Source organism: Ictalurus furcatus, chromosome 3 (genome assembly GCF_023375685.1).
Source record: "Ictalurus furcatus strain D&B chromosome 3, Billie_1.0, whole genome shotgun sequence".
In the NCBI taxonomy this organism is placed as follows: Eukaryota; Metazoa; Chordata; class Actinopteri; order Siluriformes; family Ictaluridae; genus Ictalurus; species Ictalurus furcatus.
In genome coordinates, this window is record NC_071257.1 from 21,314,174 (window position 1) to 21,332,187 (window position 18,014).

Sequence of the window (18,014 nt, forward strand, 5' to 3'; positions counted from 1 at the left end):
ATGTTTCTGGTATCTTCCAGACTGTTTAGAGAGACATTCAATTTGGTGTAGGTGAACTTTTGTCCCACTTGAATTCTTATATAGTATCTTGAATTAAAACTGTCTGGAATTGACTTTGTTAACATTACCTCTGATGTCAGCAAAGTAGATGCCCTAATTGACTTGCCAAAAGAAATGCATGGTAATATGAAATATGTGGAGTTGTGAACAACTAGCCTAGGTGTATGTAAACTTGTGTACGCTATCTTAACAGTGACAAATACTTATGCAACCAACAAATGTCTCTTTTTTGTTTAATTAACTTTTTTGAACTTTCAAATGTTATATATATTGTGTAAATACAATGGTCAAATCCCCTGTTAAGGCAATTTGAATTCCAGATTGTAACACTACAAAATGTGGAAAAGTTCAAGGGGTGAATACTTATGCACGGTACTGTATAAGCGAGTTAAAACTAAAGGATCATGCCTCTTTTTCAACAGGCTTTATTGCTTCTCCTTTGCTTTGATATGCCACGATGAAGCCCATTCTTTTTTTGGATCTAATATTATTTGCCTGTTCTTTTGCATCTTTTTGTCTTTTTGATGTTCTTCCCTTCTCTTCGTTGGATGGCATGTTGTGACCCTAGTGATCTGCAGCCCCCTCTTGACAGGGTTAGAAGTGCTAGTACCAACTGTCTGAGGCCAGATTCAAATTCCAATTCACCCGATCGAGAAAGGTACTCACAAGACCCCATTCACTGTCCCTAAGTTTTGCTGTTTTGACAGATCATTTCTATTTTTCACAGATGTGTGTGCATTACATAGATAATCATCTTTGCGGAGCTGGTTAACCGAACATTTTTATAATTTTTGATAATTTATAGGTGCTGTTATTTTTCAGTATTACAATATTACAATTAATGAATGTCAGTTTACTGTGTAAAGGTTGTGTTGTACTGTGTAGAATGTGTTGTGTTTGGTAGTATCAGAGCAGACTTGAGTGTCCCCTGAGTGTTTGTGTGTCATTAAATGTTAAATACACCGAGTCCTCGTCTCTGTCCTGACTTGCCCTGTCTCTTTCACATTCTCACCTCCAATCTGTTGGGGTGTGTTGGACACACACTCTTTTAGGAGCACGCAGTCTCTCCCCCGCATCAGACCCACCAGCCCCAGGATCCTAATCCAACACGCCTCCCCTGAGGATGACAGGTACCGACCCTGTCCCCCTGACGCCTCCGCTAACCCTGACTCCTCTCCTCTCCTGTCCTAATTGCCTCTGCCCGAGAGCTTAGCTATGCCCTCATTTGATGTGCCTTCTAGCTAAGCCTCTGCTTTAATCTTTACTGATGTTTGTGCTCTAGATGTATTCTGGTTTTTGTCTAACCTGTGGCTTTTTGATTCACTCTGACCCCAGACCCCAAAGCTGGCTTTGTTGTGAGTGCTGTAGTTTATTAGTGTTAGTTTCTTGTGAGCTTCTTGTCTATACTATTTCCCTCTTTTTAATATTGCTGTTTTCATTTATAGTTTAATGCCTTGACCGTGTTTAGATTATGTCTCATCTTTTTTCCCCCCTACAGGTACATTGTAAATTTGCTTTATGTTCACTGTAATTTGGATGTTTTGGTTGTGTCAGCTGCAGTTTTTCTTTTACTTTTCTGTTTAGTGCTACTTTAGATACACTATACGTCCAAATGTTTATGTACAACTGACTATCACACCTGTATGTAGGTCTTTCCCAAACTATTGCCATAAATTTGAAAAAAGCACATAGTTGTATAGGATGTCTTTGTATGGTTGTATTTCACTGGAAGCAAGAGTCCCAAACATGTTCCAGCATGACAATGCCAGGCCTCCTTGCTTGACATCAGTGCCTGACCTCACTAATGCTCTTGTGACTGAATGAGCGCAAATCCCCACAGCCACAGTCTACAATCTAGTAGAAAGCCGTCCCAGAAGAGTGAAGGTTATTATAATAGAAAGGGCAGGGACTGCATCTGAAATGGGATGCTCTTGTGACTGAATGAGCGCAAATCCCCACAGCCACAGTCTACAATCTAGTAGAAAGCTGTCCCAGAAGAGTGAAGGTTATTATAATAGAAAGGGCAGGGACTGCATCTGAAATGGGATGTTCAAAAAGCACATATGAGTGTGATTGGTCAGGTGCGCACAAACTTTTGGCCATATAGTGTTTTATACCACAGAGCTGTCGAATTCTCAATTCTAATTGGCCAGAAGGTGGTGATTTATTTTATGCCACAGGAGCTAGGACTTGAATGGTGGACTACCCATTTAAACTGATTTTTAAAATGTGCATAATCATTGAAATGGTGGCACTTCTATGAGAAGTTAATTATTTAGCATTTTTGGGAAGAGCCTCTACTGTTAGCGCTTTGTAACAGTCAGAGGTAAAACTATAATTTTAAATTTTCCACCATGGGAAAGTCTTCAGGATGGAGGATTTGCTGGTTTCTTGGGAACATGACAAGCTGCATTAACTTCAGGAGTGAAAAAAAAGGAAGGCTGCTGACAGAATGACTTTATTGTTTATAGCTGCTATAATGTAAATGGCGTAACGTAAACTTGTTTTGCGGAAATTCCACAAGATTAAGTCTAATTAAATTGTTGATTATTTTTTCCATAACAGCATGCCTTATCTTTTATTCCTTATTTAAAAGACCTCAAAACTATCTAATTTGACTCATACTACACAATAATCCAAGCTAAACAAGGGAACACATCTGAAAAGTTTTGTCCCTTTTCGGATGCAGTCATGCTCTCTTGTTTGCTGTCAAACAGTTGCGCACTGCTGTGTGTGTATGTGTCCTGTCGCAAAATGCGGTGAAAACTCCCACACAATGTTAATAGTGTGATTAAGGTGTGTACATGTCTGTAATTGTCACGTCTCGTGACGGAACAGAAGATAAGGCGGATGCAATTGCAGTTCGAACGAGAGTTTTATTTAAAGAAAGACAGGCAGACAAATCCAAATCGTAATCCAAAACATGCAAGGTCAGACGATCGGCAAACTGGCATTAACTTGGGCAAGGCAGAGATCAAGGTCGTGGTACGGAAGACAGGGTCAATAAACAAAACATGAAACGTGGCATACAGCGAGGGACTGGTAGCGGAGAAACCAGTAAACTAAACTAACGAGCCTAAACATGAAACTGACTATGACTATGACTATGGAACGCATTAAACACATCTACTCTATTCTAGTCTAATATTCCGCCTTGAGTGTTGCAAGGCATGCGGTATATATGCTGATATGATTACCCTCGCAACTGCTAACAGCTGAGGGTAATCCAGACACACGTGACATGACAACCAATGACAGGACGGGGAGGAGACATGACATAAACAATAACAAAAGCACATGCTGAAACGTCACTGCTGTCAACATTGGAAAAGCAGGTGCTTGCGCATTCGCGCTTAGAGCACGCTGCTTCAAGGGGGAATCATGACAGAACCCCCCCCAAAGGCACTCCTCCCGGAGTGCCCCGAGACATCCAACTTCTTTGGTGGCCCCGGCCCCTGGGCAGAATGTCCCAAGCAGAGCCAGGCCACCGCACGGTGTTCTTGGCGGAACAGGGAAACAAAGCGCTGTACTCAGCAGAGCAGGGAAGCAGGGCGACGTCCTCGGCGGAGCAGGGAAGCAGAGCGACGTCCTCGGCGGAGCAGGGAAGCAGAGCGACGTCATCAGTGGAGCAGGGAAGCAGAGCGACGTCCTCTGCGGAGCAGGGAAGCAGAGCGACATTCACAGCAGGGCAGGCAGGCTGAGCGAAGTCCTCGGCGGAGCATGAAGGCAGAACGACGTCCTCAGCGGAGCAGGAGAGAAGAGCGACATCCTCGGCTGAACAGGGAAACAGAGCGCTGTACTCAGCAGAGGAGGGAAGCAGGGCGACGTCCTCGTTGGAGCATGAAAGCAGAGCGACGTCCCCGGCTGAACAGGTAGGCAGAGCAACAACCACAGTCGGGCAGACAGGCTGAGCAACGTCCTCGGCGGAGCAGGAAAGCAGAGCGACGTCCTCGGCTGAACAGGGAAACAGAGCGACATCCTCGGCGGAGCAGGGAAACAGAGCGACATCCTCGGCGGAGCAGGAAAGCAGAGCGACGTCCTTGGCTGAACAGGGAAACAGAGCCCTGTACTCAGGAGTGCAGGAAAGCGAAGGGAAATCCCCTGTAAGGCCAGGGAGAGGAGCATGGGTCTCTGTGAGGCCAGGGAGAGGAGCGTGGGTATCCGTGAGGCCAGGGAGAGGCGCGTGGGTCTCCGTGAGGCCAGGGAGAGGAGCATGGGTCTCCGTGAGGCCAGGGAGAGGAGCGTAGCTCTCCTCGAAGCAGGAGGGGGGAACGATGTTCGCCATGGAGCAGGAAGGCTGAGCGACGACCTCAGCTGAACAGGGAGGCTGAATGACGACCACAGCTGAACAGGAAGGCTGAGCGACGACCTCAGCTGAACAGGGAGGCTGAGCGACATCCACAGCTGAACAGGGAGGCTGAGCGACATCCACAGCTGAACAGGAAGACTGAGCGACGACCTCAGCTGAACAGGAAGACTGAGCGACGACCTCAGCTGAACAGGAAGACTGAGCGACGACCTCAGCTGAACAGGAAGACTGAGCGACGACCTCAGCTGAACAGGAAGGCTGAGCGACGTCCACAGCTGAACAGGAAGGTTGCAGCTCTGGAGTTGAGATCTCCTCGTAGATCTCAGGCTGGGGCTCTGAGGTCACCAGGTGAACCCTGGGCATGGGCAGAACTTGGGCGGCCATGTTGGTTGACTCGGGCGTGAGCAGAACTTGGCTGTGCGTGTCGGCAGACTCGGGCGTGAGCAAAACTTGGCTGTGCATGTTGGCAGACTCGGGCTTTGGCAGAACTTGGGTTGTCGGGTCGGTAGTCTTGGGCGTGGGCTGAACTTGGGCGACCGGGTCGGTAGACTTTGGCGTGGGCTGAACTTGGGCGACCAGGTCGGTAGACTTGGGCGTGGGTTGCACTTGGTCAGCAGGTTTGGACATGAGCATGACTTGGTCAGCTGGGTCAGGAGGCTTGAACCTGAGCATGACTTGATCAGCAGGCTTGGACCTGAGCATGATTGATCAACTGGGTCAGCAGGCTTGGACGTGAACAGAAATTGGTCAGCAAGTTTGGACTTGAGCATGACTTCGTTAGCAGGCTTGGACATGAGCATGACTTGGTCAGCAGGCTTGGACATGAGCATGACTTGGTCAACTGGGTCAGCAGGCTTGGACGTGAACGGAACTTGGTCAGCAGGTTTGGACTTGAACATGACTTGGTTAGCAGGCTTGGACATGAGCATGACTTGGACAGCAGGCTTGGACTTGAGCATGACTTGGTCAACTGGGTCAGGAGGCTTGGACGTGAACGTAACTTGGTCAGCAGGCTTGGACGTGAGTGGAACTTGGTTAACTGGGCTGGACATGAACGGAACCGAGTCAGCAGGCTTGGACATGAGCATGACTCCTGGCCGTAGTGTCATTGGGGCTCTTCTGTGTAAACGTTTGTGCTGATGCCAGCTGCTCTTGAAGCATTCCTTGGAGCAGAAGAAAGCTTCCTGGAGTCCCAGCTTCTTGCAGGTGGGACATTGAAGCTGAGTCTCTCTCCCGCAGCCCTCAGTCATGCATCTTGGAGACTTCTCCCCCGCGTTGGCCGGAACCTGAAGCGGATCGCTGGTTACTGCCCTGTCCATCTCCTCATAATAGAGGTTGAATGGCGGGTCCGCCTGGGGATGTCCATTTACTCTCCACCCCAGTAAATCAAGACCACGAAGTTGTCCGGGCTGTGAAAACTCCTCCCTAAACAGTTCTGAAAATTGTGAGACATCATGGAGGGCTGAGGACCCAGCACTCACCAGCTGCTCCGCCCAGTCACGGGCCGGACCGCAAAACCAGGACACCATGAACCCGATCCACTGTCTCTTATTAGGTTTGGGATATGCCAGGCTGCAAAAATACACCTGGCAGCTAAACAGAAACCCCAGCGGGTAGGTCCCCAATCCCGCTGTCTCTGGCGGAAGCTCGATGTCGTACCTTTGAGGAAATTGCACCGATGAAAAACGCGGCCAGTAATCCGAGCGTTCCCTGATGAGGTATTGTCCAATTACTTCCCTGGTTTCCGTAGCTTGACTTCTCTCTCGTCCTCATGCTGCATCCATGGTGCGGCGGAATATTCCGTCACGTCTCGTGACGGAACGGAAGATAAGGCGGATGCAATCGCAGTTCGAACGAGAGTTTTATTTAAAGAAAGACAGGCAGACAAATCCAAATCGTAATCCAAAACGTAATCCAAAACATGCAAGGTCAGACGATCGGCAAACTGGCATTAACTTGGGCAAGGCAGAGATCAAGGTCGTGGTACGGAAGACAGGGTCAATAAACAAAACATGAAACGTGGCATACAGCGAGGGACTGGTAGCGGAGAAACCAGTAAACTAAACTAACGAGCCTAAACATGAAACTGACTATGACTATGACTATGGAACGCATTAAACACATCTACTCTATTCTAGTCTAATATTCCGCCTTGAGTGTTGCAAGGCATGCGGTATATATGCTGATATGATTACCCTCGCAACTGCTAACAGCTGAGGGTAATCCAGACACACGTGACATGACAACCAATGACAGGACGGGGAGGAGACATGACATAAACAATAACAAAAGCACATGCTGAAACGTCACTGCTGTCAACATTGGAAAAGCAGGTGCTTGCGCATTCGCGCTTAGAGCACGCTGCTTCAAGGGGGAATCATGACAGTAATAGACTTCGATACAGTGACTAAAATAGGAATACTCCACACATCTTAATTCGATTTGTGTTTACTTCGAGTATGACTTTAGTCAGATTAAGGTAATCAAAAATTGCTGTTTACATGGTAGTTTCTTAATCAGAGTATTGTCTTAATATCGTATTATTGTTGTCCATGTAAATGTACTGAGTGTTGACCATTTACAGACTTTCATCTGTTTGCAATGAACAAATCAAACAAAAGCAATTGAAATAGTTCAACACAACGAATGCTTCAAGTGGTTTCCCCAAATTCAACTGAAAATGCAACTTATAATGATTTCTCCAGTCTCAAAATTATTCAACCCCATGAATAGAATCCATCACAACAGCACAAATATGCAAAACAGGTGTTGTCTCAAGCACACCTGATGCAACTAATCAAGGGCTTCATTACTTGCACCAGGTGTGAATGAGCTGGAACACATGAAATACCTGAACTTGCTAAGGGTTTGTTGAGTGTACACTACCTGGACAGGGCAGAAAAGGGAAGCTAACAATGGCTGCAACCAGATTTCTGAGAAGGCAGTTTGTGAAAAATCCTCAAGTGACTGCAAAAGACCTGCAGCAAGACTTGGTGGCAACAGGCACTGAGGTTTCAGTGAGCACAGTAAGGCATGTACTAAACGCACAAGGTTTCCATGACAGAACTCCAAGACGTACACCAGTACTGACCCAAAAGCACAAGAAAATTCGGCTCAAATTAATATAAGTATGCCACAGAAGTTTTGGGATTCTGTTCTGTGGAGCGATGAAACAAAACTGGAACTTTTCGGCATGAACAATCAGCAGTATGTCTGGAGGAAGAAGAATGAAGAAAGAACACTCTGTCCACAGTCAAGCATGGTGGTGGCTCGGTGATGCTCTGGGGCTGATTTGCAACCTCTGGCACTGGAAACCTGCAGCATATGGAAGGCAAGATGGATTCATTGAAGTATCAGGAAATCCTAGGAGAAAACTTCATGCTGTCTATGAGGAAGCTGAAGCTTGGGCATCATTGGACCTTCCAACAAGACAATGATCCCAAGCATACCTCAAATACCACCAAGGCTTGGTTGCAGAAGAAGTCCTGGAAGATTCTACAGGGCCATCACAGTCACCTGACTTCTCTGGTGGGATTTGAAGAAAGCAGTTACAACATGCAAACCCAAGAATATTACTGATCTGAAGGCCATTGCTCATGAGGAATGGGCTAAGATTCCTCAGGAATGCTGCCAGAAGCTGGTGTCTCATTTGCAGCAGGTCATAACTGCAAAAGAGTGCTCTACTAAGTACTAAAGATGCTTGCCATGAAGGGGTTGAATAATTTTGAAACTGGAGAAATCATTATAAGTTGCATTTTCAGTTGAATTTGGGGAACCACTTGAAATGTTCATAACTGTTTCAATTGCTTTTGTTTGATCTGTTCATTGCAAACAGCTGAGAGTCTGTAAATTTTGACAATAAACCTGACTTGCAATGGGGGTTGAATAATTTTGATTTCAACTGTATATACAACCCCAATTCCAAAAAGTTGGGACGCTGTTTAAAATGTAAATAAAAACAGAATGCAATAATTTGCATATTTCATAAACTCATATGTTATTCACAATAGAACGTAGAACACATATCAAATGTTTAAACTGAGGAAATGTGACTGCAACATGTCTCAGAAAAGTTGGGAGGGGGGCAATAAAAGGCTGGAAAAGTAAGTGTTACTAAAAAGAAAAAGCTGGAGGTTAATTGGCAACAGGTCAGTAACATGACCGGGTATAAAAAGAGTATCTAAGAGAGGCAGAGTTTCTCAGAAGTAAAGATGGGATGGAATCTGAATAGAAGCATATGTTGCTTTAAAACCTGTATATACCTTTCAGCATTGATGGTGCCTTTCCAGATGTGCAAGCTGCCTATTCCATAGGCACTAATGCACCCCCATACCATCAGAGATGCAGGATTTTGAACTGAGTGCTGATATAAAAGCCGGATGGTCCCTCTCCTCTTTAATCATGTTTAGTTTTGAGGACGCGGTGCCGCATCCATGGTTTCCAAAAAGAATTTCAAATTTCGATTCGTCTGACCACAGAAAAGTTTTCCACTTTGCCTCAGTCCATTTTAAATGAGCTTTGGCCCAGAGAAGATGGCTGTGTTTCTGGATCATGTTCACATATGGCTTCTTCTTTGCATGATGGAGCTTTAACCAGCATTTGTGGATGGCACGGTGAACTGTGTTCACAGACAATGAGTTCTGGAGGTGTTTCTGAGCCCATGCAGTGATTTCCATTACAGAATCATGCATGTTTTTAATGCAGTGCCAGCTGAGGGCCCAAAGATCACCGGCATGCAATAGTGATTTTCACCCTTGTCTCTTGCACACATAGATTTCTCCAGATTCTCTGAATATGTTGATATTATCTACTGTAAATTAGATATTCCTAGTCTTCACAATTTTACATTGAGGAACATTATTCTGAAATTTTTCCACATATTATAGATGCAGTTTTTTTACAGATTGGTGAACCTCTGCCTAGCTTTACTTCTAAAAGACTCTGATTCTCTAAGATACTCTTTTTATACCCAATCATGTTACTGACCTGCTGCCAATTAACCTCCAGCTGTTTCTTTTTAGTAACACTTACTTTTCCAGCCTTTTGTTGACCCAAATTTTTTGAGACGTGTTATGGCCATCAAATTAAAAATTACCTTTTTGTTTTTTTTTTTTCGTAAAATGGTACATTTCCTCAGTTTAAACATTTGATATGTTTCATATGTTCTATTGTGAATAACATATGGGTTTATGAAATTTGCAAACATTGCATTCTGTTTTTATGTACATTTAATTTTTTTTTTTGGAATTGGGGCTGATAAGAAATATTAGGTAATGTTTCCTGTATTCAAGATTTTCACTTGCTAAGATATTGTTTGTTCTGCACAGATTTTCAGACAGATTGTACAGATATCCATAAAGTTGTCCAAAACTTACATTCACAGACTAAACTCCTTACAGTGTATGTTATTATTTGCTCTGTGGATCAATGTCCTTATGAGAATTTGACCATCATTTGAAGATATACAGTAGTATATTGCTCCTCATTCCCATTTCATTGCACATTTTGCTTGTCTTTAAAATGTAACTTAAAAGAGAAGCCTTGTCTTTCATCCATTCTGTAACAATTTCTGTGGGTCTGTGTCTTTGTCTCTTCATCTCACTGTCATCCACGTGTCTCTGATTTGATCACACGCATCAGCTGGATTTTGGAGCCTATTTTTCCTACTCAGGAGACAGTAAACCACCTCAGTGCAAGGCCCGGGGCACAGAGGTATACTGGCTACACAGAGGAGGATAAACCAGATTACAATTTCATTCCTGATAGAGTCACACACACACATGCACACACAGCATTACACACAGAATTTCCTTTCATCATCATCATTTACTCAGTACTTTCCTCTCATCATTTTATTTCTTGTTTTGCTTTAACCATTTACAAATCATAGGCAGCCAAGAATTCTGGACAAGCCTAGCTGTCAGAAACATGGCAAGAAAAAATCTGACCGAGAGCGGTAAGGAGTCATACAGTACCATACCATATTTTTCATTGCCGTCTTATTATTATACATACAGTACACAATACATTGATACAGAAAGCACTGCTCTCCATTTATTTTGTGTCTGTGTGCAGTTTTTGTTGTACATTAATGGTAAGATCATGGCCTGCTGATTGTGTTCAGTGTTTTTGTGTCAGTCTCTTTGCAAACTGTTCAGTTCAGTTATGTTTTAACACGGGGACATTTTCACATAATATATTTGCACAGGAAAAATGTGGTGTACTTCAGAGTTGTATTACTGGTCCTGTTTGTTTCTCATTACTTTCTCATCACTGTCCTTCATGTCATTGATAATCAGTGTATCTGCTTTTAGCTTGTCTGTGCTTTTGCTTTTAGTTTGGTTTAATTTTCTATTTTATCATGTTTTTCTTGCATATTACATGCTTTCCACTATGGTCAGAAGAATACAGTCTATCTCTCGTGTAAAGGGCTTGAGAGAAAAGTGGGTATCCCTGCCTCTACTGGGTAAGGTGACATGATTGGGGTTACAACAACTCTAGATCATAGCCCTAAGTTAGGCAGAGAGAGCTCCCCTAATTGTGAAATATACCCACGCACAAATACATATTTACAACCAGCAGTATTATTTCTGTTTCTGCATTACCTAATTTTGCCTTCTGCTCTACGGGTCCTGTTCCTATTACACCAAAAAATGTCCTGGATTTGTTGCGACAGATTGTGGGTCTTATTATTTTCACTTCTTCCTGTGCTTTCAGTATTTCAGCCATGACAACTCTCGGAGTGAAATTGTGAGCTTTTATAGATGGGGATAGAGTGAAGATAGGTTTTGTCTTCCGGACTAGATCTGCTATGCTGCTGCTGAGCGAGTGCGAATACTTGCTCAAAGAAGAGAAGCATGCTGCTGATGCAAAGGAAACGGAAGGAGGAGCTACCCCCCCATACAAAATTTTTGTAGTGCAGGCAAGCCATAGGCGGCAAGTTGGTCAAGATTATAAAGGGTGGAGAAGCGTGGCTGATAGGCTGTTGCACGGCGTCAAGGGAGCCAATCAGCTCTCAGACAGAGTTTCATGGCTGAACTGGGCAAATCTGTCTCTAACACCGTTTCTTCTCCTGCTTATTGTTCTCATTTCCTGTTTACACCTACTGTTAATATATTAAAGGTCCAACTAATTTTAACCTTCATTAAGGATCAAGCAGATATTGGTGCAACATCGACATCATAATATTTATTGTAAAAATGTGCTGTGTAGGATGTATATAAGAAAATAATTTCTCTAAATGTGAAATTATGTTCTATCAGTTGCTTGTATCCAAAGAAATTTTTTTTTCTTTTTTTTTTTTGTTTCTTTTTCCATCATTTCTAGGGTTCATCCACATACCAGCATGGTATACTCTTCATCGGCAGGAATGTCCTCGTCAGCACGCAGAGGCCGACAGTTACCCCAAGTCCCCGCTAAAAGCAGTAGTGTAGAACAAGGTATAGCACAGTGCCATGCTTCCTGTCCTTTATTTATTTTTGACATTTTATATAAATACAATTCTTGTGACCATAACCTTAAATAAGATAAGATTTCGATGTTGTGTGAATACATAACAGAATTTAAATGACTATAACTGTGCACGTATTGCATGTAATGTAGAAGCCTGGTCAAATGCTTGTTTTCATGTGTTTATTTTTATTTCAGCTCTTGCTTCAGAGGAGCGTACACGGCAGATGAAGGTACATTCCTACAGGACACCAGCTCCCTCCAGTACCAGCCAGGACCTGGAGAGGGTGCTCAAGAACAAACGAGAGGTAACCCTTTTCTGTCTTTCCCCACTCTCATCTTTATATGGGTTTTGTCTTCAGTATTTACAAATGCCCATTATATCCCCTTTTTTCCCCCTCTTACCCGTAGTTGAGATTTATATCTTCTGCATCTTTTCTCTCCTGTAACAGCTTTATAAAGAGCAGCGACGGAGCTGTGATAATGTATCCCATAAATCCTCAGACAGTGATGTCAGTGATGTGTCAGCCATCTCTCGTGCCAGCAGTGCCTCACGGATCAGTAGCACCAGCTACATGTCCATCCAATCAGAGCGACCCAGGGGTCGCCTCAGGTCAGAAACTCACACAAAAAGACTACACAGTAAAAATCTGTGCTTTTTGTTAAATTTTTTTTGTTCTTAATAATTCTTTGGGACCTTTTGGTTCACTTAACTGCAGGCTGTGTGGTGGTTACAGATTTTTATGTAAATGTATATTCCTGCATAGTGTATGTGAAACTGAAATATTTATAATAAAAAACGGAGAAAAAAAGAAAAGCGGTAACACTTTCTATGAAGCCCACAATCAAAATCATCATAACTGTGCTCATAATTTTTTATAATATTTCCTTATAAGCATTAAACTGTAATGATGCCTCATAAAGTTCTAATAATGTACTATAAATAATTCCATGATAACTTATAATCACGTTGTAAAGCAAACGTCACTACACGTTATAATACTATGTGGTGTACTGTACAAACATATATAAAACAATTATAAAACATTATAAACATTTAAAATGTCATAAATATTAAGGCTGAAACATTATTAGAGCTTTATGGGGCATTATTAAAGTTTAATAAATGTGTGCATGGAATCAGTTTCAACTTACAGTACAAAGAATAGTAAACACACTTATAATCATTTATTAATATGAGCTTCATAGAAAATGTTACCAAATAGCCTTATGTAAATCAGCCAATTTTTATTAATGATCTCTCAATTTTAAGGGACTATAGTACTCTTCTGTCATCCACTAATACGATCCTTCATGGTCTGCCAGGTTGTTAGCTTTTCCTAAGCTTTCCAATGCATGCTGGATGTAATAACCTTTAAACAGAAGCTGACATATTGCACTTTAACCTCATAGTCATAGTTGCAGTTAGTCTACTGTTACCTACTATGCTGGAGTACAGACTAAAAGCTGCATCTCCTGTCCATTTACTATGAGTAGATTACTATAAATCGATCATGCCAGAGAGTGTGGAATTAATCAAATTCTTCTCACATTGTGTATTAGCTGCCATGTTCGCCCATCCAGCCAGAGCATGTTGAAGAGCACGAGTGTGAGCGGTGAAATCTTCACCTTAGAGCGCACAGACGGCAGCCAGTCAGACACGGCTCTGGGAACACTGGGGACAGGAGGGAAGAAGCGGCGCTCCAGTCTTAGTGCTCGTGTGGTGGCCATTGTGGGTATTCCCTCACGACGCAGTAGGAGCACCTCTCAGCTCAGCCAAACGGGTGCGATACACACACACACACACACACACACCATTATAGCAACTGCTACTGTCTACAGACACATTCATTTTGTTGCTCTGCGCCTCTAAAAGTCATGCATAACATATATGGCTGATGAGAAAACATTTTTGCACTAAAAGTGTTTGGCATCTGTGTACATTCTGTTTAAGCGACTAGTGTAATACAGCAGAGATCAGACATTCTTCAACTGGGAATATATTTACATAATTAGACATTTTGGTAATGCTGGACTTGTCTAGCAGCAGACTAATGTCTGATCTGGAAAATGGATCTGTGTGATTGACATGATGTCAAGACCCTGAGCATAGAAATGTGTCCTTAAACTCAATAATCAGAACTAGAAATGAATCAGATTTCTGTAAGTGTTTAAATGTTTAAGTACATTCAATTGACACATTTAATTAAGATGCTTCATACAGTGGTGCTTGAAAGTTTGTGAACCCTTTATAATTTTCTATATTTCTGCATAAATAGGACCTAAAACATCATCAGATTTTCACACAAGTCCTAAAAGTAGATAAAGAGAACCCAATTAAACAAATGAGAAAGAAATATTGTAGTTGTTCATTATTTATTGCAGAAAATTATCCAATATTACATATCTGTGAGTGGCAAAAGTATGTGAACCTTTGCTTTCAGTATCTGGTGTGACCCCCGTGTGCAGCAATAACTGCAACTGAATGTTTCCGGTAACTGTTGATCAGTCCTGCACATCGGATTGGAGGAATTTAAGCCCATTCCTCAGTGCAGAACAGCTTCAACTCTGGGATGTTGGTGGGTTTCCTCACATGAACTGCTTGCCACAGTTGCCAACACTTGCAAAAAAAAAAAAAGCAACCACAGCTTCAAAAACAAGCCCAAAACAAGCCCAACATTATTAGAGTATTTACTATCATCAATATTATTTATTATTTAATACTTATTACCAGTAAATTAACCTGCAACATATTAAACTGAAACCACTCTTTTATTGGGAAAGCAAAAACAGAAGTTATTTTAGAAAAATCAGCAAACTCGGGAGGACACGCACTATCCACTAATCTCCGATCACCTGTGAGCAGAATAGGATTGGAGAGACGGAAAAAGAGAAAAAGACAGGAGCATTAAGGGGGAGCTGTAACATAGCCACATATTTATAGCCTAATAAAATAAATTCGAACCAAATGTATCTACTGTTAGTATTAGTATGGGCCTGACAAATGTGATTTTACTCCAATGAGAGGGAGAAGGCGGTGGAATGTTTGACGAATTACGCTACAGCACTTATATTATTGCACTGATTGGCTATTAGCTGTAAGCAGACAGTGTCAATCAATGCATTGGAGAAAACAGCGGCCATAAATGTAAAGAAATGAAGTTGCTTGTCAGATTTTTCTAAAAAGCAACCATATTTTTTTAATTAAGCCCAAAAAAACACAACCCACGACCCATGATTTTTTAACACAACAAAAAAAAGAAGCTCAAAGTCGCATTTTATAAGCAGACTTGGTAAGTATGCTGCTTGCTTCAGGTCCTTCCACAACATTTCTATTGGATTAAGGTCAGGAGTTTGACTTGGCCATTCCAAAACATTAACTTTATTCTTCTTTAACCAATCTTTGGTAGAATGATTTGTGTGCTATGGGTCATTGTCTTACTGCATGAACCACTTTCTCTTGAGATTCAGTTAATGGTCAGATGTCCTCACATTTTCCTTTAGAATTCACTGGTATACTTCAGAAATCATTGTTCCATCAATGATGGCAAGTCGTTCAGACCCAAATGCAGCAAAACATGCCCAAACCATGACACTACCACCACCACATTTCACAGATGGGATAAGGTTCTTATGCTGGAATGCAGGGTTTTCCTGTCTCATTTAAACCAAAAATTCTATTTTGGTCTCATCTATCCACAAAACATTTTTCCAATAGCCTTCTGGCTTGTCCTCGTGATCTTTAGCAAACTGCAGATGGGCAGCAATGTTCTTTTTGGAGAGCAGTGGCTTTCTCCTTGCAACCCTGGCATACACATTGTTGTTCAGTGTTCTCCTGATGGTGGACTCATGAATGTTAACATTAGCCAATGTGAGACAGCCTTTAGTTAAATGTTACCCTGGCTCCTTTATGACCTCATGGACCGTATGTCAAGACCGTAATGTCTTGAATTTCCTCCATTTGTACACAATCTGTCTGACTGTGGATTTGTGAAGTCCTAACAATTTTTTTTTTGTAACCTTTTGATTTTGCAACCTTTTCCCGCCTGATGAGCATCTCTTTTTCTGAGATCCTCAAAAATCTCCTTTGTTCATGCCATGATACACTTCCACATGTGTTGTGAAGATCAGGCTCTGCTAGATCCCTCTTCTTTAAATAATACAGGCTACTCACTCACACCTGATCATCATCCCAGTAATTGAAATCTCCTGACTCTAATTTAACCTTCAAATTAACTGCTAATCCTAGAGGTTCACATACTTTTGCCACTCACAGATATATAATATTGGATAAATTTCTTCAACAAATAAATGAAGTATAATACAGTATTTTTGTCTCATTTGTTTAATTGGGATCTGATTGTCTACTTTTAGGACTTGTGTGAAAATCTGATAATATTTTGGGTCATATTTATTCAGATATATAGAACATTTTTAAAAGGTTCACAAACTTATAAGCACCACTGTATTTGAGTAAGATGCCTTACTACTAAACATATCGTCCTGAGAGCTTTAAATTCATGATCATTTGCACAAACAAAATATTCAAAACATGTAAGTAATTATTAATATTATAAAATGTTCCAGATTATGTAACTGGTTACAGTTTAAGGCAGGCAGTATTATGTAAAGACATAAAGTATTTGATGGCACATGATTCCTGAACAATAGCAACTGCAGAGTTAGTTAAAGTGGCAGTAGTAATATTTATTTCTCTTTAAGTGTCTCTTTCTTTCACTGTCCCTCTCACCCTCTTAATTTCTTACACACTTGCTTTAGTGGCATTTGTCAAATGCCCCATATTCAGTGTCATTACAGCAGATAGGATGTCAGCAGGCTGGATATGGATGTTATGACCTATAAGCCTGTGAGAGTTGGAGCTGCTGAGAATGGCAACATTTTTTCTGTTAACATTGGCAAGATTTAACTCTGTCAGCTTGAGATGAACCCTGGATCCTAATCAGATGTAATGCAGACAAATTCCTTTGAAGTCAAATCTGATATCTTTTAAAATCCCATATTTTAAGTGTTGTCTATTTATGGTTTAATAAATGGGTATCAGAAAAAAAAAAGAAACAAATTTAAAAAGGAGAAAAAAAAAATTCTTGGACTGTGTAACTGCCAAGCCCCTGGACAATATCTTAAAAGGCCTATCAGATGATAAATCAGACAGGGTAGCAGAGGTTCTATAAATCAGCATTTTAAAGGGCTGCAGTGGTGTGCAGCAACTGTTCTGCCTCCTGTAGCTTTCCATTGGTTAGTTAGCAGAGAAAATCTTCTATTCTTTCTATATCTTTATATTTACAATCCAATGCAGAAATAATAGAGAATTAAAAACAGCTATACTACTGGCTGAGTAGTGATTGACAGTTAAGTTACTTGGCTGTATGACTAGATTTTATTCAGTAAAGCATTGGTGAAATTGACAAACTTTGATTTTCTCATAATTATGTTTTATAGTAAAGGAAGCGTTTAGTGGGTGGCGTGGTGGGTAGTGTTGTCGCCTCTCAGCACCATGGTCCCAGATTTGATCCAGCTCTGTCTGTGTGGAGTTTCTGTTCATGTCATCCACATGTCCATGTGGGTTTCCTCTGGGTTCTCTGGTTTCTTTTCTCTACCCAAAAACACAGCAGTAGGTAGATTGGCTATGATCAATTGCTGCTAGGTGTGAATGTGTGTGCATGGTGCACTGCGATGGACTGGCATGCTATCGAGGGTCACACCCAGTGTTCCAAGGATAGGCTCCTGAGCCACCATGACCCTGACCAGGATAAGCAGTTACTGAAAGTGAGTAACTTTTGAGAAATTAGTTTAGGTATTGTTTTTATAGTTCTGTATTTGCCAGGCTTTTTCTTCTTATAAGTAGCAAATGTCATTATCTGCTACCTCCAATCCAAACATCAAAAACAGGTTTCTGTGAACCTCTCATCAGAACCAGCAGCTGGTGGCACATTTATGTAAGGTAAAAGTATCCTATGGGTTGTGTGTCATACCTCGATTGTATTTAACACCCAGTCAGCACGCCTTTAGGTTCTGGCATTTTCCAGCCATCTGCAATCCATCAAAAGGCCATAAATAGTGAAGACAGCACCCCATGCTATCCAGCAGGAGATGCTTATAGTCAACGTGGAAAAAGCATCTTGTCTCAGACAGCAATATTTCCTCTTGAATGAGTAAGGCCAGCAGTGGGAGCAAT

The 18,014-nt window shown here is 41.8% G+C and overlaps 1 protein-coding gene across 1 annotated transcript in view; it reads left to right on the top strand.

The window, feature by feature from the left end:
• LOC128605700 (regulating synaptic membrane exocytosis protein 1-like) overlaps positions 1–18,014 on the top strand; it is an 82,382-nt gene that overhangs the window by 60,344 nt on the left and 4,024 nt on the right. The window contains exons 19-26 of the mRNA XM_053621395.1: positions 629–718; positions 1,113–1,190; positions 10,010–10,081; positions 10,260–10,325; positions 11,696–11,808; positions 12,017–12,126; positions 12,271–12,431; positions 13,382–13,602. Coding sequence (XP_053477370.1) covers positions 629–718; positions 1,113–1,190; positions 10,010–10,081; positions 10,260–10,325; positions 11,696–11,808; positions 12,017–12,126; positions 12,271–12,431; positions 13,382–13,602 — 911 coding nt within the window. The remainder of the gene's footprint in view (positions 1–628; positions 719–1,112; positions 1,191–10,009; positions 10,082–10,259; positions 10,326–11,695; positions 11,809–12,016; positions 12,127–12,270; positions 12,432–13,381; positions 13,603–18,014) is intronic.